Source organism: Maniola hyperantus, unplaced genomic scaffold, assembly GCF_902806685.2.
Source record: "Maniola hyperantus unplaced genomic scaffold, iAphHyp1.2, whole genome shotgun sequence".
NCBI classification, from domain to species: domain Eukaryota; kingdom Metazoa; phylum Arthropoda; class Insecta; order Lepidoptera; family Nymphalidae; genus Maniola; species Maniola hyperantus.
Window position 1 is genome coordinate 1 of NW_027188981.1, and position 25729 is coordinate 25729.

At 41.3% G+C, this 25729-nt stretch overlaps 1 protein-coding gene, 1 non-coding gene and 1 pseudogene across 2 annotated transcripts; 2 read left to right on the forward strand and 1 right to left on the reverse strand.

Moving 5' to 3' along the window:
- The first annotated feature begins 2259 nt into the window (after positions 1-2259).
- Positions 2260-4098, forward strand: LOC117995980 (uncharacterized). Its single transcript, XM_034983993.2, has 6 exons — positions 2260-2339; positions 2424-2652; positions 2875-2943; positions 3027-3092; positions 3186-3290; positions 3825-4098. The coding sequence occupies exons 1-6, from the start codon at positions 2260-2262 to the stop codon at positions 4029-4031; spliced, it is 756 nt and encodes a 251-aa protein (XP_034839884.1). The 3' UTR covers positions 4032-4098.
- A 2592-nt stretch (positions 4099-6690) lies between these two features.
- TRNAR-CCU (transfer RNA arginine (anticodon CCU)) lies at positions 6691-6762 on the forward strand. Its single transcript has one exon. It is a non-coding gene; the product is annotated as a tRNA-Arg (tRNA).
- A 14907-nt stretch (positions 6763-21669) lies between these two features.
- On the reverse strand, positions 21670-23584 carry LOC138404612 (uncharacterized; annotated as a pseudogene).
- Between the last annotated feature and the right edge of the window lie 2145 nt (positions 23585-25729).

Consider the following 25729-nt stretch of genomic DNA (forward strand, 5'->3'; position numbering starts at 1 on the left):
AGGTGTGTGAAGTCTACCAATCCGCATTTGGCCAGCATGGTAGACTATGGCCAAAACTCTTCTCACACTCAAGAGAACCGTACTCTATAGTGAGCCAGCGACAGGCTGAACATAATAGTATACCTTTGACTCCTTTGAGAACAATATGGAGAACTCTCAGGCATGCAGATTTCCTCATGATGTTTCCTTCACCGCTAAATCAAGTTAAGTATAATTAATTGTTTAAAACGCACATAACTCTTAGAGATGCGTACCTATAATTGAACCCCCAACCTTCAATTATTCAGAGGTGGACATCCTAACCACTAGGCTCTTCGGGGGACTTCTTCTAAAATTATTCCCCAAAGTAATGTCCAAAAGTCAAATCATTTTCTGATTTAATTGAGTTAGCTTTGGAAATTACTTTGGAATTTAAATTATTTAGGCAAATAAAACAACAGTTTGATGATTTTTTATGTTTTCTTTTATTAAAGTAGATTAGATTCTGACATTTTAATTATATCACCATCTGCTTCTTATAAATCTAATCTGGCACCGTTCATTATTTTATTTGTCTCTGCACGGGGTCCAAGAGCTAGAGTTCACAACATATCCCAATCCATATCTTTGTCAGGATGAAGAAATGAATGCAGCACTGTATCACCTTTGCCTGAAAAAAATTATGATAACTGAGTAAGTGACCACTGACTGTGTTGCTTAATCTATACCACTAGGCACTACCAGCTTCTGTTTAGGTATGACGTTGTCTGCGAAGACTTTAGAATCAGTGTATATGGTATCTTTGTTACTAATTTAGCTAATCCAAATTGTTTCTTTAAATATTTGTGGTGCGAAGGAGTAAGAAACATCCAAACTTTCATATGAAGAGCAACGTTTTAGGCAGCTCTAGATACATAAGGAAACATACTCGAGAAAGCACTTGTAGTGTGGAGGTACTTACTATGAAGTCATAACCACCAGTAGCAATGGACTCAATTTGTATAATAGGTACTTTATGAAACGCTGTTAAAACTCCTCTAACTTTTCGGAGTTTAATACCATTGTAACAACTAAATATCACTTGCTTAGCTGTGAAGGAAAAGGAAGATCGTGAGGAAACCCGCATGAGAGCCTTTACTTGTATTGAATGATAACGTTTGTTAACTTACGAGTTCTAACTTCCAAGCAGCCACAGTCCGTCAATAAGGGTCCCAATACTTAGGCAAATCAGTGCCCAGGCATTTGCGTATAAGTTCAGTGAGAAAAACTAAGTCTCCGGAGTCCGAGGAGCAAGCAAAGTTGCAGAATTAATCACAAAAAACAAACGCGTAAACTAAGGAAAAACAACAAAAAATTGTACTTTGTGGTCTGGGGTTCGAAATAGTTACCACAGACTAACTACTTATTTGTAATAAGTAACGTAGCCAAATTTAGGAGACTGTTATGTCCATGTAAATTGCTAGATTACCAAGTGATTACCATAGATATTCGATTTAGTCGGGTTATAAATAGGTCCGTGCTACCAATACGTCATCAAAATGTCGATAATGACCAATTGCGATATAGTGCATTAGTCGTCCGCGATAGCAAATTTATCAACTGTAACGATCACGATTCTTAAGGATATTTCTATTGAGATGTCACATGTCAGTTTACGGCAATCGGCCCGCAGTTTCCCTCCGTCATCAGTTGTCAATGTTAATGTCAATTGACATTGACAACTGACAAGGAGGGAAAAAAATATACGTTCAGAAATAAAGGCCTCATTCAATATGATGCGATCAATTTTAAAAGGTTACTGATTCCAGAATATGAATAACTATGAAAAAGAAACTGATCGATGATACGAATATTCTGTGTAAGAAAATGTCCCTTTTTGAAGAGATCAATCTGATAAGTAAGAGACACCCTTGTAAAATATCCTCTTTTGTTACGAAATCAATAGAATGTGAACTATGGCGATATTTTTTGAGAAAATATCCTGTTTTGTTCAGAACAAGCTTTTTTAAGTCCAATTTTCTAAGTAGCATATCCTGTTTTACATTCGTTTAAGGTGTGAAATGATGTATTTTAGCATAGCTAAGAAGACCTCATACTCAGTTTAAAAAAATCATATTTTGGATATATCCCGTTTTGAAAAGACCCTCCTCATATATAGGTAGGTATGTACATATTATAAATATTAGTTCCTTTCGTCAGATACAGATGGCGCTACTAAGCTGTTGCCACTATTAGCTCGCGAGATAGTACTCTATTTCCATATGTAAAAAGTACTCTGTGATGGCTATCATCGAAAACAAAGATTTGTCGACCAATACAAATAAGGCCAAAATTAATGCTTGGAACGATATAACAGAAAAGTATGTACCTACCTATAGCTAAACTTTAGTGACTCTTCAGCCTTCACCTTGGTTATGTTGATGAAACAAAATTGTTATTTCCAGGTTCAATACAGCTAATATTAGACCGAGGGACAAAAGACAGGTGTTGAATCAGTGGAAGCTCATCAAACTTTCGTCTAAAAAGGAACTGTCAATATACCGCCAGCAATTAATTAAAACTGGGGGTGGGCCAAAACCACCATCCCCTACGCCAGAAACTTTGGAGGTCATCGAAATGATACCTCAAGAATTTGAAATAGATTCTAACGAATTCGACTCTGACGGTATTAAGGTACAAACTAATTATAATATTGATTTTTATACTAACTACTACTAGCAACTTGAAGTGTATTAATTAATGCTCCAACATTCCCTTTAATTAATAATCATGTTATTAAATGATGAATATCTTTCTTAAACAAGTTTCTTACAATGAATTATAAATAAAAAGCCCACAACTTAATGAAAGCGTACCCAAAATAGTTATTAAATTGGTTTTGTTTTCATCATTCAGGATATGGGAACTACATCTGCATCTATTATAGAAATTACAAGTGAACCTGACTATCACATTGATGATAAGGTAACATAGCCTTTACCTATTACTACAACAACTTTTGAAATTGCTATTCTCAATTAATAATATGTTACATTATATTTTTTTAGGATAATTCAACACCAACAATAATACAGATCAGTGAGAATGAACCTGATCTAAACACAACTAATAAGGTAACATTGCTTAAATCTTTTATTACCACAACATCAACTTACTGTAGGCGCTAACAGAAAAGTGACAATTAATTATTACATTTTTTCTTTTAGGATATCAAATTAAATTGTATTGAAGAGGAAGATAACCCTGCACAAGAAAAAAAAATCACGAGCAGGCTGTTCACGACACCAATGAGAGTTGTAAAGAAAAAACATGTAAGTTTTTATAATATCTACTAACATTATTGCCCATCTTTATTATCCATACTAATAATATTATAAATGCGAAAGTGTGTCTGTCTGTCTGCAGTTTTTACAGCCCATTCGTTTAACCGATTTTGATGAAATTTGGTACAGAGATAGCTTACATCCCGGGGAAGGGCATAGGCTACTTTTTATCACGGAAAGCAAAGTTCCTACAGGAATTTTAGAAAACCTAAATCCATGCGGACTAAGTCGCGGGCACCATCGAAATAAATATAAAAGGATTGACTGACTGACTGACTGATCTCATCAACGCACAGCTTAAACTACTGGACGGATCGGACTGAATTTTGGCATGCAGATAGCTATTATGACGTAGGCATCCGCTAAGATAGGATTTTTGAAAATTCTACCCCTAAGGGGATGAAATAGGGGTTTTAAATTTGTGTAGTCCACTGCATAAGTTGCAAGCATAAGCTAGTCTAGTATATTAACATACATATTTCAGTATGGGGGAATGAAATAATCATTTTGATTTTGTTTTAGCCCACAAAAAACAAGGATTCTTTTGACTTGGGGAAATCGTCTTATGAGGACATGCATCACTTCAGGGTCTTAGAAAATGAGCGAATGCAAAAAGAACATGAAGTACGATTAAAAAATATGGAGGAGCAACACAGCCAGGTCATGGCAAACTTAACATTACAAAATGAAATATTAAAAAAAACTTTGGAGTCATTCCAGAAATCATAAATTAAACCAGTTTAATTGAATATTATAGTTTTATTAACCTAAAAATTTTCATCTATAAATGTGGCTCTTACTGCAGCTCCACGCAATGTATTTTGTGTCACTGGTGCCACTGGTGGTTCAGGCAGTGGAGGTGTGTCGTTGTCAGTGAAAGGCTCCTCATTGAGCTCAATGGCTATATTATGTAACACTGCCAATGCTACAATATACATTTTGGTGTTTTCCAGAGATGGTCTGAACCCTGTTAGCAAGCACATAAATCGGGTTTTCCACACACCGAAACATCTCTCAATGGCATTGCGAGTTCTAATCTGGTTATAATTGTATAATTCTTCTTTACGTGTTCTTGGATTGAGCAATGGTGTAAATAAATATGCAGTACATGCATAGCCAGAGTCTCCTAATAATCTGCCATGAAACTGACCACTTTCAAAGGATTGCTTTCAGCCATCAGCCATCATCATCATCAGATTCAGCCATCTCCAGAATATATATACAAGGGAGTGGCAATCTCTCGAGTTTTAAAAAGCAGGCTTACACTTTTCTGCATAAATGCCCTGTTTACGTCAGTTGAGTTACTCCAAGTTATCAGGCTATATCGGAGCACTGATGATACATAAGCAGCAAGGACTGGTACCAATCTTTCGATAAAAAGCAGGTTAGAAAAAACAAAACCAATCACTATAACATCCATACCCGGTCCAATCAAAAGTCGAGTAGCAGATCCTCGAGGCTCAGGGTAGATAATCTGCTAGTGGGTTCACGTTCCTAATCAAGCCTTTGGGTAAATCTGAAAACCAGGGTTCACTGTTTCTTTAAAGATGATTCCTCTTCTCGGATCATGCGTGACGTGTATTCCTCGTCCAAATGTTTGGACTTGATTTAAAAATGCTGCTTTGCTTATGTATAAGTAATACTTTCTATTACTTATGTGGTATTTATTATTATATATATTATATATAATTATTGGTTATTAATTGATCATTGTTTTTCTTATCAAGCAGATTCGTATAATTAATTCCCAAGTTAGTCATCCGATGAATAATAACATATTTTATGAGAGATAATCAGTACCTACATAGTTTAATTTGTGCAACTAAAATATTGATGTTTTTGATTGTTGCGTTAATAATGTTGATTGCATTGTATAAATACAGATTGAGTTTAAAGTCTATATTTTGATATGATAAAGGATATTATGGTATTCAGTTGTTAAAATAGGTATATAAATTGTCAAACTTTACTATTGTTTCGTGTACCACGATAGTATGATAAGAATGTAGTATGATGTAAAGGATGGACAACTGGCTAAGTTCCGATTGTTAGGATGCCTCCTGGCGACATGTGCGGGACGGGACGCACACGTTGTCAGGACGGTCGATTGTTAGGATCTTAATTTAATTAGCTTCAAAATTGCATTATATTTTTATTTTTACATTGGCAACTTTATTTTTAAATAGTTGTCATTCTGGAGTTTTGACGCTAGTTGGCGTAAAACGGCGGAAACCAATCAGATTCTTAATTGTCACGTTGGCAATTCTAATTTTCAAATACTATTTTGTCATTGGTTGACGCCGGTTGGCGCAGAGCGGTGGGACCAATGAGGTTGGGTTTCTCCCACCCTGACGGTTGGAAGCTGGACGAGTGGGTTTTTTGGTTTTAGCGGACACTCTCGAGAGAGATCCTGTGTTGTTTATAAGTGCAAGCTGTGAGAATAGTGTTGTTAGCAGTTATTATAGTAAAACTAAGAGAATGATGAAAGTGATTATTTATGAGTAACATGGTAGCATCATTTCCGAGAGCCTTCATCGCAATCCTACGTAGGGTCAAGCTTATACAAATACGTTAACAACACTGCACTTTGATTAGCGACAGGAATGCTGTTTAACTTTATAAACTGCGATAACCGACTATGAAAAACTTCCCATTCGTTGATTTTATAGTCGAACGGCGATAAACTTCCGAGATAATTAGTTTGATTCATTTTTGAAACACAACGCGGGTCGGTAAGGCGCTCGTCGCCAGATGACATGTAGGTAGGTAGCTGGTACGTAAGAAATAACACAACCGTATAGCTCCGTAGCTAGTTTATTACTGACTGACTGTCGTCGAGTGCAAACTATTATACATCAGAGTGTCTAAGAAGAGATCGGAAAAAATCCTCAAGACTTCGTAAGCCACAAGCACCGCCAAGTAGGAGGCCTCGCTCGAGACCGCGTACGTCCTTTGGAATATGAGCTTCGCCTGCAGCACCCTGCTCTGCACTACAGCATCGGCCACGACACCTACGCACAGGATGCACATCAACATCTGAACCGCAGCCTTGCTGAATATGATTGGGGAAACTTCTTGTCAAACGGTTGCATGGGCTGTTTAGGAAAAAGCTATTTGTTTTTTTCAGACTTAATAAACCCGGAGTGATTTTAAAAACCATGTCTTTAGATTTCGGTGTCTTCAAACCAGGACCTGGCTTCTTTGCAGTCGACGGCGCGAGACTCCTGGCCCAGCCATGCACTTTCAGCTCTGCGGCTTCCGGATGCGCAGGCCTGATTGCGCACAAATTCGAGGCGATGCCTGTCGGCTGGAAGAACGGCCTCCACTCGAAAGCATGCTGCTACGACCAGTGGTGCATGACAAATGGCTGTGTGCAGGGACATGTCGAGTTCAAGTGGCCTAATGGTAAGGCGTAGCTCTCCTAAAGCTAAGATTGCGGGTTCGAGTCCCGCCTTGAATGTACAGCGGTTTGGGGGTACCGCTGTTTTTGTTTTGGCGCCGAAGCGAGAAAAACCGCATGCACAGTTTTTGCTGTGTGCAGCCGGTGCTTGCTGCCAAGCGCGTCTTCTTGATCGCTCTGATTCGAATGCAAATTTCCATTTCCGAGTTATTCCCGTTGAGTCACACCCCCGTGTGTAACACTGTGACACAAGGTGCCTAAAATTTCAAAACATTCCCGTTGAGTAACACTGTTACACAACGGGAATTAATTTGAACTTGTTGGCACCTTGTGTCACACCTACATAAATACATATTATTGCGCGTGTATCAAGTATTAACTGATTGTGCACTTTTCCGGGATGTTATTTATTTATAAATACAAGATGGCGGACATGAATTTTTTTACAAAAAACTGACATGGGTATCGTTTTTAGGGTTTTCGAGGGTGCTGAATTTGATGATGACATTTATTCTGAAATCCAAGATGGCGGACATGATTTTTTTCACAAAAAATTGACATGGGTGTCGTTTTCGGGGTTTTCGAGGGTGCTGAATTTGATGATGACATTTATTCTAAAATACAAGATGGCGGACATGATTTTTTTCACAAAAAATTGACATGGGTGTCGTTTTCAGGGTTTTCGAGGGTGCTGAATTTGATGATGACATATATTCTGAAATCCAAGATGGCGGACATGGATTTTTTTACAAAATATTGACATGGGTGTCGTTTTCAGGGTTTTAGAGGGTGCTGAATTTGATGATGACATTTATTCTGAAATCCAAGATGGCGGACATGATTTTTTTTACAAAAAATTGACATGGGTGTCGTTTTCAGGGTTTTCGAGGGTGCTGAATTTGATGATGACATTTATTCTGAAATCCAAGTGTATAATTTATAATAGTTTATTATAAATAATATGACAATAAAATAGCCTGAATGAAGTGTATAGAAAATATATTATTTATAATAATCACAAATCACAAGATAACTTTGACAGGGGCCCCCCCTGTCAATGTCATTCAAGTGCCAAGAAGTGTTGGAGAACAAAGGCATACAGCCTTACAAATAAACCCATTATAAAATGTTAAACTAAGAATTTACATAGAATAAGCGAAATGTCAACAAATAAACTCTGAATAGTCTAAACCTACCATAACGTCGGCGTATCTCTTCAAACAACTTTATTCCATCGCTAAACTTAGTCGCACCCTAGTTTAAATTCGAAATCACCTTAAAATAGTGCAAATTGCATTACATTCATAGGTGTTTTAAAATTTTGAAATCTATTATTTACAATGGCGTTAAGAGCAATAGAACAAGTAGAGCAAGTTAATAATATAATGAATCAAATACAGACTCAAAGAAAAGTTAAAACATTCAGAAACAGGAAAAATCCATATGATTTGTATAGTGATGAAGAATTTCGTGCTAAATATAGCTTTTCTAAAAGCGGTGTTATGTTTTTAGACCAATTATTTGGTAGATCTTTGAACATGAATAAACGTGGAGGTGGTTTATCTTCGACTCTCCAGATAATGATAGCATTGAGATACTGGGGTCGCAACCAAGTAAGTAGCTTTATCTATCCCTACATCTATATTACTAATATTATCAAGAGGTATATTTTGTTAGTTTGTTTGTAGGAAATAATCTCTGGAACTACTAAACCGATTTTGAAAACTAGTAGAAAGCAACATATTCGTGAGTGTAGGCTATATTTTTTTGATTGATGGCTACAATCCATATTGGCATGAGAGTGTGGGCTACATTACACCACACATACATATTTAAGCACATACTATAAACATACACACAACATAATACCTATTTTACCGACTAGTTTGTCGACACCGCAATCGTCAATCTTCGCCTTCACTACAAATTAGATAGGCATAAAAAACCGGCTGCGAGGTGCAAGCGATGACCTAATTACATTACTCGAACAGTCCGAAACTGCACTCGACGCGGAGCGCGTGTCGCCTGTCCGCGCGACGCACGTGGCATTATTTACGCGATCTTATGTGTCGTACCGTTTTGTGATCTTTTACGTGAATTTAGGTGTAAAACCAATGTGGTTGTAGTATAGAAACCGATGTGCATGTGTTGTATAACCGTGTATCACTATTTACCTTCTCGTTGTTAATAGAAATATAGTAATATTTACTAAATCTTTATTATGGGCATTTTCATTGCTAGTGATGTGTCACATAATCGTTGAATACCACTAGTACCACCCATAACTGGTGACATGCACAGAATACGCCAAAATGAGTGATACCAGTAGTGATGAGCATCAGGGCGGAAGAAACGTTACTACACGACCGGTTAAAAAGACGCGCCCTTCACCACGAACAGTACCAGCGGATGATCAACTCGCGAGTGGCCCGAGTGGCCCGAGTGGCCCAACACTAACGGAGAATCGGCCGTTTAGAGTGAAGGTTCCACCATTCTCTCCTGATGAACCTGAAATCTGGTTCGCCCTCCTGAAAGGTCAGTTTGAGAATTATGGCATAAAAGATGACGCCACCAAATTCACCCAAGTCGTCACTAATTTGGACCTCGTACATGCGAAAGCTGTGAAAAATCTTATCGTGAACCCTCCAGAGCGCCACCGCTACACTAAAATCAAAAGTGAATTGATCCGACGTCTCTCAGCATCCCACGAGAAAAAGGTGAAGCAGCTGCTGACCCATGAGGAGCTGGGAGACCGAAAGGCTTCAACGTTCTTACGGCACTTACAAGATCTAGCTGGCCCATCTGTACCTGAGGACTTCATAAGAACGATATGGAGCAATCGTCTGCCGCAGAATATTCAGACTGTACTAGCGTCTCAACCAACACATTCTCTGGAACAGCTCGCAGATCTCGCAGATCGGATCCAGGAACTGACGTCCTCGTATACCGTCGCCGCTGCATCATCACGCAGTACACAAGCTCCCGCTCCATCGGATGAAATAGCAGAGTTGAAGAAAATGGTGCAGCAGCTCACACTGAAACTAGAAGAGCATACCCGGAGATCGTGTTGTTCCACCAGCCGCTCCAGGTCACATGAACGTCGACGTACATCATCGCGACAGAGAGACCGATCCAAGTCCAGCTACAGGAGGTATCCGGTATGTTACTATCACAACAGGTTTGGAGCTGAGGCGCGACGATGCGTGAAGCCCTGCGACTTTAAGAAAGGGGAAAACTCAACGGGCAGTCGCTAATGGCGACTGACGATTGCCCTACCTCATCAGGTCGCCTCTTTGTCATCGATCGCAGAACGAATACCCAGTTCCTAGTAGACACTGGTAGTGACCTTTGTGTGTACCCTCGTTCTGCGCTTCGAGATCGTCGAACCAAAACAGACATTGAACTTTGTGCTGCCAATGGAACTATCATAGACACTTTCGGCTTTATATACCTTAATTTTATTTAAACTTAGCCTTAAGGCGGGATCTTCCATGGCGATTCATTGTGGCTAATGTAACTAAACCGATAATTGGCGTTGATTTTCTCAGCTTTTATAATTTAATAGTAGATTGCCGTAATCAACGTCTAATCGATAATACCACAACCTTGTACTCTAATGCTACTTTTGCTCGAAGTGATATTTTTTCTGTTAAAGTGTCGACAGGCGACTCACGCTTCCATGATTTACTGAGTAAGTTTCCGGAAATTACAAGCCCTTCAGGCACACCAATAACTCCCAAGCACAACACAGTACATCACATCAGAACCACCCCAGGACCTCCTATATCAACCACCCCTCGGAGACTAGCACCTGACAAACTCAAAATTGCCAAACAGGAATTCGAACTTATGCTCAACAACGGTACAGCGCGTCCTTCTGAAAGTCCCTGGGCTTCCCCCTTACATCTTGCGCCTAAGAGGGATAACGGCTGGCGACCTTGTGGCGACTATCGCATGCTTAATGCACGGACTATCCCAGACCGTTATCCCATTAAGCATATCCATGATTTTTCCCATAATATCACCGGTTGTACCATATTTTCGACCATAGACTTAACGAAGGCTTATAACCAAATCCCAGTCTTTGAGGCGGATATACAGAAGACCGCCATTACTACACCCTTCGGCCTTTACGAATTCCCGTTCATGACCTTCGGCCTGAGAAACGCAGGCCAAACATTTCAGAGGTTTGTTGACGAGATGACGCGAGGCCTAGATTTTTGCTACGCGTATTTAGACGATTTTTTGGTGTTCTCCAAAGACGAGACCGAGCACGAAGCCCACCTTCAGCAACTATTCACTCGCATGAAAGAATACGGCGCGGCGTCTTGGTCAACACCTCAAAATGCGTCTTCGCAGCAACAGAGGTAACTTTTTTGGGATATCGCATCTCCGCATCCGGTACCAAACCTCTGGAATCCAAGTTCCAAGCCATTAATGACTTCCCTGCACCTAAGACAGTCAAAGAACTTAGGCGTTTCTTGGGAATGCTCAACTTTTACAGGCGGTTCTTACCCCATTCCGCCGCAGTTCAAGCCCCTCTGAACGCATTGCTGACTGGCAGTGTTAAGGCTTCTCACCCTGTCAACTTGACCGGTGACGCACTGCTAGCCTTTAACGAATGCAAGGAAAGTCTCGCAAACGCTGCGCTACTCGCACACCCAGACTGTCAGGCCAAACTCGCTCTGGTAACAGATGCGTCCGACCTAGCAATGGGTGCAGTACTGCAGCAGGAAAAGGATGGAATCTGGGAACCACTGGCATTCTTCTCGCGGAAATTGAGTCCCTCGCAACAGAAATACTCGCCGTATGACCGCGAACTCTTAGCCATATACGAGAGCATCAAACATTTCCGTCATATGGTAGAAGCGAGGCATTTCGTGGTTTACACGGACCATAAGCCGCTCAGTTATGCTTTCAGCGAAAGGAAAGCTAACTGTTCGCCTCGCCAGTACCGTCACCTCGACTACATCTCACAGTTCACGACCGACATCCGACACATCTCTGGGAAGGACAATCGCAGTCGCAGATCCACTATCACGGATCGAGGAACTGCAGATGCCGGTGGACTTTGACGTACTGGCTTCATCGCAAGCTACCGACCAGGAGTTGACTCAATTTTTGGGTGATGAATCGTCACTACGCCTGAAAAAGTTGAGAATTCCCAACTCCCAGATTGAACTTTATTGTGACGTTAGCACCCCTTCACCCAGGCCCTTCGTTACCAAGCCTTTGAGGAGACAAATTTTCGACAGTCTTCACAGCCTCAGCCACCCAGGCGCCAACGCCACCGCCAAGCTAGTTGCCGAGCGTTTTGTCTGGCCTGGCGTACGCAAAGACTGCCGAGAATGGTCTCGTCAATGTTTAGCTTGTCAACGCGCCAAGGTATCTCGCCACGTGTCTTCTCCATTAGGCACATTTGAACTTCCTCGCACTCGATTTGCCTTCATTCACATCGACATTATCGGCCCTCTGCCTGTTTCACAGGGCTACCGCTACTGCCTCACTGCTGTGGATCGTTTCACACGCTGGCCGGAAGTCACACCTATGGTAGACATGACAGCTGAAACGGTTGGAAAGGCACTGATATCGTGGATATCCAGATTTGGAAGTCCAACAGATGTCGCCACAGATCGCGGCCGGCAGTTTGAATCGTCACTCTTTCAATACCTTGGAAGAGCGATTGGATTTAAGCACCGCAGAACAACCGCGTATCACCCAGCCAGTAATGGCCTAGTGGAACGATTCCACAGGCAGTTAAAAGCGGCCATAATGTGCCATGCCGATGCGAATTGGGTTGACACATTGCCTTTAGTGCTGTTGGGCATAAGAAGTGCATTCAAAGACGATTTGCAGACGTCATCAGCTGAGTTGGTCTACGGCGAGCCGTTGCGCTTACCTGGAGAATTTTTCCAGGCAACGACTCCCCAATCCACCGATATATCGGATTTCACCACTCGGATACGTCAATTTGCATCAAAGATAAAACCTTCACCAGCTGCACGTCACAATAAAAGCAAAATTTTTATCTACAAAGAGTTATCTACGTCTAGTCATGTATTTTTAAGGGACGATACATCACGCGGCTCTTTACAGCCCCCGTACACCGGCCCTCACGAAGTACTAGAGCGTAACGAAAAAATTTTCAAAATTTTTGTAAAGGGTAAGGGCGTCACTGTATCCATAAACCGCCTCAAACCGGCCTACATATTGGTCGACCCATCTCCCGACCCTAGCCCAACCCCATCCACCTCTCCCGACCCCAAAACTTGCCCTCCTCCTGACCCTGCGCCAGCGGCCCAAGCTCAGGACGACGTCAAAAGGACACGTTTAGGACGTGTAGTTCCCTTTCCGGACTTTTATCGCCCTTAACCAGGTCTCTTGGGGGGGAGTGATGTGGGCTACATTACACCACACATACATATTTAAGCACATACTATAAACATACACACAACATAATACCTATTTTACCGACTAGTTTGTCGACACCGCAATCGTCAATCTTCGCCTTCACTACAAATTAGATAGGCATAAAAAACCGGCTGCGAGGTGCAAGCGATGACCTAATTATATTACTCGAACAGTCCGAAACTGCACTCGACGCGGAGCGCGTGTCGCCTGTCCGCGCGACGCACGTGGCATTATTTACGCGATCTTATGTGTCGTACCGTTTTGTGATCTTTTACGTGAATTTAGGTGTAAAACCAATGTGGTTGTAGTATAGAAACCGATGTGCATGTGTTGTATAACCGTGTATCACTATTTACCTTCTCGTTGTTAATAGAAATATAGTAATATTTACTAAATCTTTATTATGGGCATTTTCATTGCTAGTGATGTGTCACATAATCGTTGAATACCACTAGTACCACCCATAAGAGTATAGAACTCTCTATTTCTTTAACTGAGTTAGGCACTAGATAGGTTACTGTGAAGTATCTCGAAGTAAGTACCTAGGTAGCATCAATTCATTCTATTTCCTTTCCAGATACAAGACGATGCTGCAGATATTCATGGTATAACTCAGCAGTCTATTACCACAGTATGCCGACGAGTAGCAAGAGAAATATTAAAAGCGGTCAGGCGCACGGTCCTCACGCGCGGGCACCGTCCGAGTCGGAAAAGACAGGAAAACTACGAAAATTTGGGGTAAAAATTTTGTAAGTGAAATTTTTTTGAAAATTTTAATTTTGGGGCCGGTGGAAAGCAACGCCCTGAGAGATTTTCACGTGAAAATTCGAAGAACCGGGACAACGACGCAGGATTTATGCAGTTTCTTTAAGCAAATCTATGAAGTTTGTATGACAAAATTTTGCTTTGCTATATCACCTCGGTACAGATGTCTATGCCGAGATCGGCGTACGATTTTCCGCATTTTCCGTGCGGAAAATGGCGGAAAAGCGGTCAGGCGCACGGTCCTCACGCGCGGGCACCGTCCGCTCGTTTTTCACGACAAATTCACCAAGTGAACAACAACTTTGAGGACTGTAACCGCGAACGCGACCTGCGACCGAAAATAATAAATTTTAAAAACAACCAGAATGTGGCTTCACCACAACAAAAAACCCGCTACATAAAAAGACGAGTGGAACCCGAGCATAAATACAGCATAATAACAATATGACAGTTTGTTCCGGCGCTTCTTTTGCTTGTTCTCAGGTGGAAGAAGCGCCGGAACAACCAGCTCTTAGCTTTAAGTTGTGATGTGTGGCATAATTTGTATTAATAAACGTCTATTCTTTTTCTTTTTCTTCTTTTTCAAATAACCCAGTTTTAAAAAGGGAGTATCCAATCTCGAACGCGAACAAACATTGTTACGCGCAACTAGCACCTAAAGGGAGAGGATCGTATAGAATTATGGAGCAAAAATCGCCCGTAATAATTATAAACCGACAAAGGCACGGCCCATAAGAAAAACTACCGGCAACCAAAACTATGATTTTTCTTGCTTTCACCGTTCAGTCTTATTCATCTGTGACTTTTCCAGGTAAAAGTTCCCAAACCCGGGAGGAGAGTGTGACGTGGCACCCGCCACGCACAAACCCAGGTACGCAAGGCAAGCGTACGACACCGGCGCGGGCCCGCGGGGAACGCGTGGTACCTACCAAACCGGTTCCGCCGCCAGCTGCCGCGTCGGAAGTCAACGGGGACCGTGAGAGGAGCAAGAGGCAGGGCACCTCCGTCCGCCGGCCGCAGCCCACACCCCGCCGTAGAGTATATATTGCCCGGCCCTGCGATGCAGGGCTCAGTCGCTTAGTGGCGGCACGCGCGTCGATCGGGGGTTCCGAATCGATGCGCTTCCACTAACCGACGGCGGCAGGGTTGCGGATGCAGAGGAAATCCTCTGCATCATCAGCTCAGCCTCCTCCTCTCCGCCCTCCGCGCTCCCTCACCCATATCCCGTCGCCTAGTGGCGGCACCCGCGTCGATCGGGGGTTCCGAATCGTCGCGCTTCCACTAGCCGATGGCGGTAGGGCTGCGGGTGTAGGGGAAATCTCCTGCGTCACCAGCTCCGCCGACTCCTCCCCCCGCGTGCCGGCGCATACTGCGGGCCCGCAGTCCATCCCCCCTGCGCACCAGCGCCCGCGCGCCGCGCCGCGCCCACACACCGTCCCGCGCCCGCGCCCCGCGGGTTCGCGCTCCGGCGCCCGCGCACCGCACTGACCCCGCGTCCCGTCGCCCATGCGTGCCGCACCGCACCCGCGCGCCGCACCGCGCCCGCGTACCGTCCCGTGCCGCGCACCGCCGCACCGTCGCCCGCGTGCCGCCGCACCGCACTCCTAGACCCCGTACGAGTCCGGTTCCGTAGTTAGCTATGTATAAGTGATTCATGTAAATATAATTAGGATGAAGAATAAATCTACCGTTTGCTCCAACCGCTGTTTCATTGAGACACCTACTAGGGTTCCCGTAGGCAATTGTTAGAGTAGGACCCTTGTACATGAACATGGCGGAGTGGCCACCTCACCCGTGACCATTCCACCACGTTACAAACTAACAAATGTAATTGCTCTTTGCATTTAATGAGGTATATCAAGCCTGGCCGCCAAATGTCGCTGGCGGCATTCAGGAAGGTTAGCAATACTGCACTCCATATGAATTTCTCGAACGGCGAGCCTGCAGTGGACGAAATTGAAAGTGTCTACTGGAAAATGGCACTTGAGGCTACTGATCATGTTAGCGTATACACATCTTCCGTACACACTAGTGAATTCGATTATGGTGTGACGAGGCTGTCACAAGCCGAGCTTCGGGAAGGTTCCGAAAACACCTCTGACAAAAAAACCTTTTGGAAACAATCATAAATAGACGGCAACGACCGGGAGAAAACTTCGTACAATATTTAACAGATATACAAACGCTAGTAAAAATATATGGAAAGCTCACGCCGGAACAACAGCTTGAAAGAATATACGACAACATGAGGTCTAATTACCAATACCTAAGCTAACCTGTTCCGTAACTAATATCCGTAACTAATAACCAATTTTATAGCTAATGTATTCCGACATTCCTGTTTTTTTTTTTTTTTTTCCTTATTGTTGAGTGCCAATAAGCTACTCAATTATATTACGATCTAGCCTAATGTATGACCAATAAGTAATTTTATTTTAACCTAAACTTATAAATTATCTTATATACTAAGAAATTGTCCACTGACGCATCTTAGTCTTTCTTGATTTGAGATATGACACTTTGTTCACGTGTTCTTTCAGCACTTACACTATGTACACTATCACTAATCACTATAAAATAAAATAAATAAATAAAATAAAATCATTTTATTTCAGGTTTGGGACCCATATAAAAACATGTTATAATTAAAAATTAAAATGCGTATAAAAATATTTAGTTAAAATCATTTGAAAAAAATGAATAGTCATTTTGCGTTCGGGATCTGGTGTACCCTTAGCCAGTGTTTATAGAACACATTGTCAGTGGATACCTGAGCGACGACTTTGATCATTTTATTATTAGAATTACGGACGGTTTCCCAGAAACCCGCAATTCTATTTCGTATAACGGCGTAGTAGTCCGGGACTCCAGCGTCGGCGTACATGCCCGACGCACTACAATACCTCGGCATTTTTAATAAAATGCGAAGGGCATCATTATATTGTACCTTGAGGATGTTAAAGGATCTTTTGGTGTAGTTGATCCATAATTGTGAAGTATAAAAACTCATACAATAAGCTTTAAACAACGTAACTTTAACATCCTCAGAGCACCGAGCAAATCGGCGAGCGAGCATGTTGCACCGTATTGCCAGTGACCTTCGCTCTCGTTCTATGTCAAAGTCGTCACTCAGGGACCCCGTCAACATATGTCCGAGATACCTGAACTGTTGCACAACCTGAACTGGTGTCCCATCTAATAAAACTGGTGGTATTCTCTCCGGACCTTTACCAGCTCTAAAAACCAACATTTCTGATTTGCGTACATTGTATTTTAATCCATGTCTCAAGGCGTAACTTTCGCAAATCGATACCAATTTACGGAGACCATTTATTGAGGGGCTAAGTAGCACCATGTCATCGGCGTAGCTTAAGTTGTTAAAACAAACTCCGTCAATATGACAACCGATGCCAGTACCACTTAGCTCCCCAATCAGGTCATCAACGTAAAGATTGAACAGGTCCGGAGAGGTTAGCTCCCCCTGACGTACACCGCACTCTAGTCTAAACTCACTAGAAGCTGTGTCGCCCCAACGCACAATGTTAGTTTTATTCTCGTACCAATATCTCATCAGCTCGACAATACCGCTATGGACGTTTGAGTCGCGCATTTTTCTCCATAATATATTATAATTAACAAGATCAAATGCGCGACTCAGATCCAGGAAACACGCATAGACCGATGTTTCACGACTTTTATAGTAATTTACGGCATGCTTCAGAGACAGAATTGCCGAGTCTGTAGAGAGACCGGGGCGAAAACCAAACTGAGCATCACTAATGTGTACATTCTTCATCAGTTCAGGCTGCAACAACCGCTCAAGTACCTTACCAGCAATTGTCCCTAGTGAAATGGGCCTATAGTTAGCTATACTGGACATGTCACCCGTCTTGTTTTTTGGCACAGGAACCACTACCGTCTTTAGCATATCTGCAGGAAGATAGCCATGTTTAATGCACATATTAAATAGCGTTGAGAAGGCCTCATACAATTTGTTGCCAGCGTAGAGCATGTGCTCAACACTCAGACCATCATGACCTGGTGACTTACCACGTTTCATATCTTTAATCGTTCGGAATATAGCCGTTGGACTAAAGTGTACTCTTTCAGGCGATGTTGACAATGGCTGGGACATGCGCTACGTCTAATGGTTTCACTGAGAAATGTTTTGCAAACATATTGGCTATCTCCCTGCTATCCTGTACGTTACTGACACTTATTGGTCTACTTTCCTTTTTATTTAATAATTTAGTAGCTTTCCAAAACTGTGTAAAATTTTTGTCAGCTCTATGCGTCGCTAAAATGTCCATTTTTATAGCTTCCTCATTATTCTGGCACCACTTTAATTTCTTTTTAAATATAGTGCGTGTTTTTGCCATGTCATTATATATTTCTCCACTACAGGGCCTACCACAGTCTACCCAAAACTTAAAAAACAATCTTGCAGTTTGGTAATTATCTTTTACGTGACGATTCCAGCCAACTACTTGTTTTTTATGGCGGGATTTGTGCACACCAGATACCGAACATTTACTATGAATAGCTGCATATTTTAAAATACCAATAACATCATTATAAAAATTATTAATAAAATCTAAAACTACCTTAGAACTGTATAAATTGTTTGCATTATAGTGACTAGACTCAAGTATGTATACTAATATAAGATCAAATGAACTTCGTGAAGTTCGATCATTATTATATGAGTCGCTTCATCTGAAGATACAATTAACAAGGTAGTCCTTTTAGCCTACAGGCATCATTCGCACGTTTAGAGCATCGATTTGTAATCGATCTATAATTTTTTTATTTTATTTTTTGTCTATGGTCACTCACCGCCGCGCGGGCGGCTCGCTACCTTCCTCATTCTTTTTAGAGATATTACATGAAAAGTTTTTTCCCTTTGGTTGTGGGTGGGTGGGAACTTGTATCTTCAGATGAAGCGACTCATATAATAATGATCGAACTTCACGAAGTTCATTTGATCTTATATTATATGTTCGTCGCTTCATCTTTCAGATACAATTAACAAGGTAGATGTTCAGAGAAATGATAAGTTATTTTTTAACATCAGTAAAAAACATTCAGATACATAATTGAAAAAACTTTTAATATTTTAGTAACGTTAATTAAGAGTAATATTATGTTTCTTAATCAACACACAATAGTAATAATCAGCTAATTTCTATAATCAGTTATTTCTAATTGGTTATACCTATTAATCATCGATAAATCAATCATTATTGTTAACTCCACAAACCGATCGAGCAAATGCTCCTTCGTCTGTTATTGGACGGTTATAAAACTGAGCAAACATCGAGGACGAGCTAGTCCAGCCAGCTGTCTTTCTTATGGTGTCAATGCAGACACCTGCGGAGGCCGCCGCCGAGGTGGAGGCGTGACGAGTGCTATGTGCACTAAATATTGAGATATCGACGCCGCTCTCCGCCAGAGTCTGTTTTATCCACCTACTTATTGTTTGTGATGTTACCATCTTAAAAGGTTTCTTATAGCTTAAGAACAAATTAGTAGTAACCTCTGTTCGTAACTTTGATGTTGCCTGAAGATAATCTTCTAGGGTCTTTGCCGGGCATATGCTTGGGTTGTTAACGAAATAGGGTAAAAAAAGCACGGGCTGCTCACGGTTAGCTGCCGAGGTCTTTGTAATGTCGGGTATTAAGATTTTTATACCTGAGACGCTCTTGTTAATATTGGTGATCTTAATTAAAGACAGCGTTTGTACTCGGTGAGAAGTACACAAGGCTAACAAAATTGCTAATTTTTTTGAAATTTCAAACAAGCTTAGATCGCTATTCGGGTACCATGCAGAAATATGGTCGAGTACCGTTTTTGGATCCCATGTCGTGGTGTATTTCGGATGGGATGGTTTTTGTCTATAAAAAGCTTTTAATAAGCGTTTTACGCGTTCGTCTGACCCGATATTATTTCCTAGAAGTAACGAAAGGGCAGATCGATGACTGTTAAGGGTACCATAGGAAGCACCCTTATTGAAAAGGTTAACGAGAAATGTTATTACTGCCGATAATGGAGCGTCAAAAGTCTTTATAGAGTTTTCTAAGCAAAACGACCACCACAGTTTATAGGTGACTGAATACTGCTTCATCGTATTGTCCGAAATCGATGCCAGCATTAAATCAAGTGCTATCTCTGGGGTACCTAGTCTACTGAATGCTTCCCTGAGAGTGTCGCGGCCCCCAGGGAAAGGCTGCGGTGAAGTCGATGACACGATCTGTAATTTGAACGTAAAATATCCCGATTAGGTTCAAAGATAACAATATCTGAAATAAGCATTTTTTTTGAGAAGCGGAAACCAAGCCTGCCCGGGCCAGTACGGGAAGACTAGAATGCCCGTAGCTTTATCAGTGATTATTTTTCTCAGGCATTTAAGAATTAGGGCAAACGGCGGAAATGCATAAAAGAAGAGAGACTGCCAGCTAATTGTGAAGGCGTCGATATACGTTGCGTCGGGGTCAGGTTTCCACGAAACATAAAGGCTGCATTTGGCATTGGTTCGAGATGCAAATAGGTCAATTTGTGGTTCCCCTAAAGATTTAACAATTTTTTGGAATGTCCACTGTGATAGTTCCCACTCTATATCCCAATTAATTTTTCGTGATTCCTGATCAGCTTCTATATTTGCATGTGTATTAATATATGACGCAAACAATGAAATCTTTCGCATCTCACACCATTGCCAAATTTGTTTCGCCAAATCATTTAAATGAGGAAACCGAATACCCCCCATGCGATTAATATAGCATAAGGCTGTTGTATTGTCAACACGTAACAATATCGAGCAATTATACTGTGTGCTAGCAAAGCATTTCAATCCCAGAAAGGCAGCTAATAATTCTAACCTATTAATGTGGAAAGAAGATTCATCAACTTTCCACCCCCCATTTACACGTTTTCCATTGCAAAAAGCGCCCCAACCGATTTTTGAAGCGTCCGTAAATATTTCTAACTCAAAATTATTGTCAGATCTCAAAAGGTTACAAGTGGATGATATGTTCTCTCGCCACCAATATAAGTCAGGTAAAATAACGTCCGTTAGTCTAATTTTAACTTCAAAATTTTCAAACTGTTTTTAGGCTAAGTACTTTTGGCGTTCAAGGGTTTTTGTATATAACCAACCGTATTTGACTGCTGGGCAAGCCGCAGTGAGAACTCCAATAAATTGTGATAGTTCTCTGATTGAACATTTGGGCAGTGTGATAAATTTTTCAACTAACCGCATAATACTTTGACGTTTTTCGTCCGGTAAACTTAAAGTCATATCTAACGTGTTGTAGATGAAACCTAAAAACCTACAGACTTGTCGAGGTTTGAGGTTACTTTTATTATAATTAATGACAAACCCCAGACATTGAAGCCAATAAATGGTTTTGTTGACATTGTCTTGGCATTCTACATATGTATTTCCGATACATAGAATATCGTCGAGATATATTACTGATTTATAGCCCATCTTACGTAAAAAACTCATGACTTCTTTCATTAGTTTTGTAAAAACCCTAGGTGCTACGGATAAACCATAGGGCATGGCGTTAAATTCATAACACATTCCGTCAAACTCAAAGCGTAAGTATTTACGGTGTGCTTTTATGATAGGAACTAATAAGTATGCCTCGGTGAGGTCTATATTTGCCATAAAACCTGATCTAGGTACCAATCTAGCTGCTGTCCTATGGTCCTCCATTTTAAAATGTGTTGTATGAATAAATTTATTTAAGGCTTTGAGGTTTAAAATAAATCTTTTAGACACATTTGGCTTAGGAGCTAAAAATATTCTTGAACAAAAATCATTTTTAGATCTATTGCATACAGATATAGCACCTAGGTCTAGCAGTTTATTAATTGAGTCTATCATATCTACACGATCAGTACCACAGAGTAGGTTACTTGGACTTGAAACTTGTTTAACCTGCCTACAAAATGGTATTGAATACCCTTTCGAAACCCACTTAAGTATTTCAGAATTATCAGTAATATGAAGCCAGCATTTCTGAAAATGTTGGATTCTACCGGCATGTACCTTTATTGCTGCGTTGTTGCACGCGGCTGTTTGGTCTGCGTAGGCTGCTTCTGCTGGACAGGACCCACTGATTGAGGCCTCCGTCCTACTGGAGCACCTCTGCTCCTTTGCCCTCCCCTCCCCCCCCTGATCGAGGAGAAGCGAGGAGGGCCCGTCCAGTTTCCCTGACGTGAGCGGCTCGTCGATGCTTGATTTGTAGATGTGGATGTGGACGTTTTTGGGGTTGGAGGAGGCTTTTTTATCTGCAACCCCTGTTTTTCTATTACTTTTGTTGCTTTTATTTTTTCGGAAAGCTTATTACCGAAAAGCAAGTCGTCTCTGTCTACATCTTGTATGATATTTAAAAAAGCTTTGTCTAATCCTGGCGTAATAATTTTTTTTTCTCGACTCTGTTTCTACGTAGTGCAGGTCGCATAGTATGCGACAGCTGTCACTTAGAAACTTTATGGCTTGGATCCTGTTTTTTCCATCGTCTAACAGCAATTCTAAACCTTTATTAAGGGCGGCGATGCCTTGTCCTAATTGCTGTTGTACCGTTTCTACCCTCTTATCCCGTGTGCGGGCGCCCTCGACTACGGCCGCTGAAATTTCCGGGTTTAATTTTGGCGCTTGCAACAATGAGCAATTTTCTGGTATAAGGTACTCCTTAACCAGTTTTTCTTTGACGTCCTTATTTAAGCCCTTTTTTAATATAGGTAACCACAGGCACGAGAGCTTATCATGAATCTTTGGACCAAATTTTGGGACCTCTTTAGTGGTCTCTCCTAGGGCGGAAAGAATGTCCGGATCTAATTCTGGAGCAGCCGGTTCTGTAGCCGGCCCTGGGGCTGGTTCACCGCTGTTCCCAATATCATTTTCTACATGATCCCCGATGTCATCCTGATTTACAGGTTCCAAATTTTGTGGATCAGGCTCGACAATACCATCGTCTGGAAAAAACCAGAATACTACTGAGGGTAGGTAAAAAATTAAAATATTGTGGGTAGATGAAGAAAAATTTTCGGTAAAGAAAATATTTTCTGCCATGTGGTAATTTTTAATATAAAGATCGCCTTCGCGAGGATACACGATCCACTTCCAGGCACTTCATATTATTATCGTATACTCCGAAGCATGTACTAAGAGATTGCCTTCGCGAGGATACACGATCCACTTCCCGGCATTACATGTTCCGTACTATATAGCATGTAATTTAGGATTGCCTTCGTGAGGATACACGATCCACCTCCCGGCATTACATGCGTAATCCCACTATTTGCTCTCAAGATGATGTAATCACCCTTCGGATGATTACGAAATTCCCACGTGTTAACACACGGTTAACCTCTCGGGATGAAAGCCTTTGTGATGACACACGATCAATCTCAAAGGGATCGAGCCTTACTACTGTAAATATCACTGAAAAATATAATATAAGGTACTAACCTGATTGATCAGAATCTTCTGACGAGTACACAATCCTTTTGTACTTATCTTGTTTCGCTTCGAGTTTTCGAAGCTTGCGCTGATATCGTCGTATTTTTTCCTCATTTTTTCTTTTCGGCATGATGAAGAAAAAGTAAAAATAAAACCAAAACTTCACTTCCAAATGTAGGTTATTATTATAAACTTTAGTAGGCACGTGCGAACGTTGCCCGCTCGGAAAAAGAATGAGGAAGGTAGCGAGCCGCCCGCGCGGCGGTGAGTGACCATAGACAAAAAAAAAAAATTATAGATCGATTACAAATCGATGCTCTAAACGTGCGAATGATGCCTGTAGGCTAAAAGGACTACCTTGTTAATTGTATCTGAAAGATGAAGCGACGAACATATAATTTATGTACTGAAAATCTTGATAAGTTATCAAGATTTTCAGTACATAAATTAGTATACATATTTATTTCATCTGCATTTCTCTGTCCCCATCTGATGTCCTTATTTAAATTATCATTATTACATTCCTTACTATCTACTTTTTTGGTCATTAGCTTAATATCACAGTTAACAAACAGTGGGAAATGATCAGACCAACTAACACTATTATCCACATATACACATACAACTGTATTTTGTGCAGCAATAGTTGTCAGGCAATGATCCAGCCACTTAGTCGTTCCATGAGACTCGCTGAGGAAGGAAAATGTTTCCGAGTCTGCTCCTAATGCATCTATATCCGCACAAATCCATGTCTGCTCCTCACAAAATGACAACATCTCTCTGCCGAATCTAGCTGAGGGGTGCGCATTGTAGTCACCGAGCATAAATACGGTTTCAATACCACATTCTTCAATCACTGCACTCATCCTACTAAGAATATCCGTGAACTCCGGCAAATTATCTTCTATATCAATAGGCATATATACGTTAAAGAGTAATAAATGGCGATCCACAGAACTAATTTTGACAGCCACTAACCTATCACTCTCACAATCCACTACGGTTACATTACTAAAAAGAGACTTACGCCACATGATAGTTAAACCTCCATAGGGACGTCCACGCAATATCCCAGCTGAGGAGTCCACGGATGACTTCGAGAATGATGCGAAATTATCATCTATCTGATGTACAAAGTTGAGGTCGTGCTGGAGAAGCCACGTCTCCTGAAGAGCGATAATATCAGCGGTTTTACAAATTTTTCTCACAGCATCTATGGAACGCTTAAAGCTTTTACAATTAAACGAAACCATACGGATTAAGTTAGTTTGTAGGTTATTAGACTGTACTGACATTATCGATCGTAATTAGTGGCGGTCTTCGTATATCGCTCTTTGTACCGTCTATACACCAACCCAGCAGGCCAAAACTTCCCATCCAAAAATATTTCAAGTTTTCGGGTAGGTATCGTGACTTTAAAAGAATTAAAGGATGTTTCGTTTCTGTTTGAGCTGCTCGATGCTTATGCGTTCCTCACCCATGTCCGCAACGTGTTGTAAGATATTATCCACAGAGACCGATTTCTGGGCACGAGAAATATATATGGAGCAATGGGAGTCCGCTACTTGGATTTTACACTGGGAGTCCGAGGTTCCGGTTCCTCGCATATTTCTCATTTTTCTCAATTACTTTTTATTTACTACAACCGTAAATGACGCGTTTTTACCATCCGTCATTATTTCATTCGGAGTCGACTCATCGCTAACCACGGCAGGCGCAGCGTAACCTCTATACACTAACTCAAAAGGTTTGGTCCTTTTTAGTCTTCTCACTGTCTCCGTTACGTCAAGCAGCTGGATTGCTTCAACGTTAACGTGGTGGTGAAGCCTATAGTCGCGGGCTTTGGCAGATTTGGTGATAACTTTATGGACGTATTCAATTTGAAGGTCCCTATGAATATCATCATTTCTGATGTACCAGGGTGCATTTACAATATTCCTGAGTACTTTGTTTTGAAACCGTTGGATGATTTGGATGTTACTTTTTTTGGTACAGCCCCACAGCTGTATTCCATAAGTCCAAATGGGCATCAGGACTTGTCTGTACAAAAGAATCTTGTTGTGTATTGACAGCGAGGAATATCTACCAAGTAGCCAATACATCTGTTTATACTTTATATCAAGTTCTTTCCTTTTTTTCTTGACATGAGCTTTCCAGCGCAACTTCACATCAAGTGTCATACCAAGGTATTTAGCTGTATCCACGTAGGAGATTTTTTGGTCGTTTATGAAGACAGCGTGGTACTTTTTTGTTTTATTTGTGAAATCTATATGAACTGACTTTGATTCATTTAGCTTTATTCTCCACTTTTTAGTCCATTTATAGACTTTATTTAGCGCTATTTGTACGTTACCCACTGCCTCTTCATGTGTGCCTCCT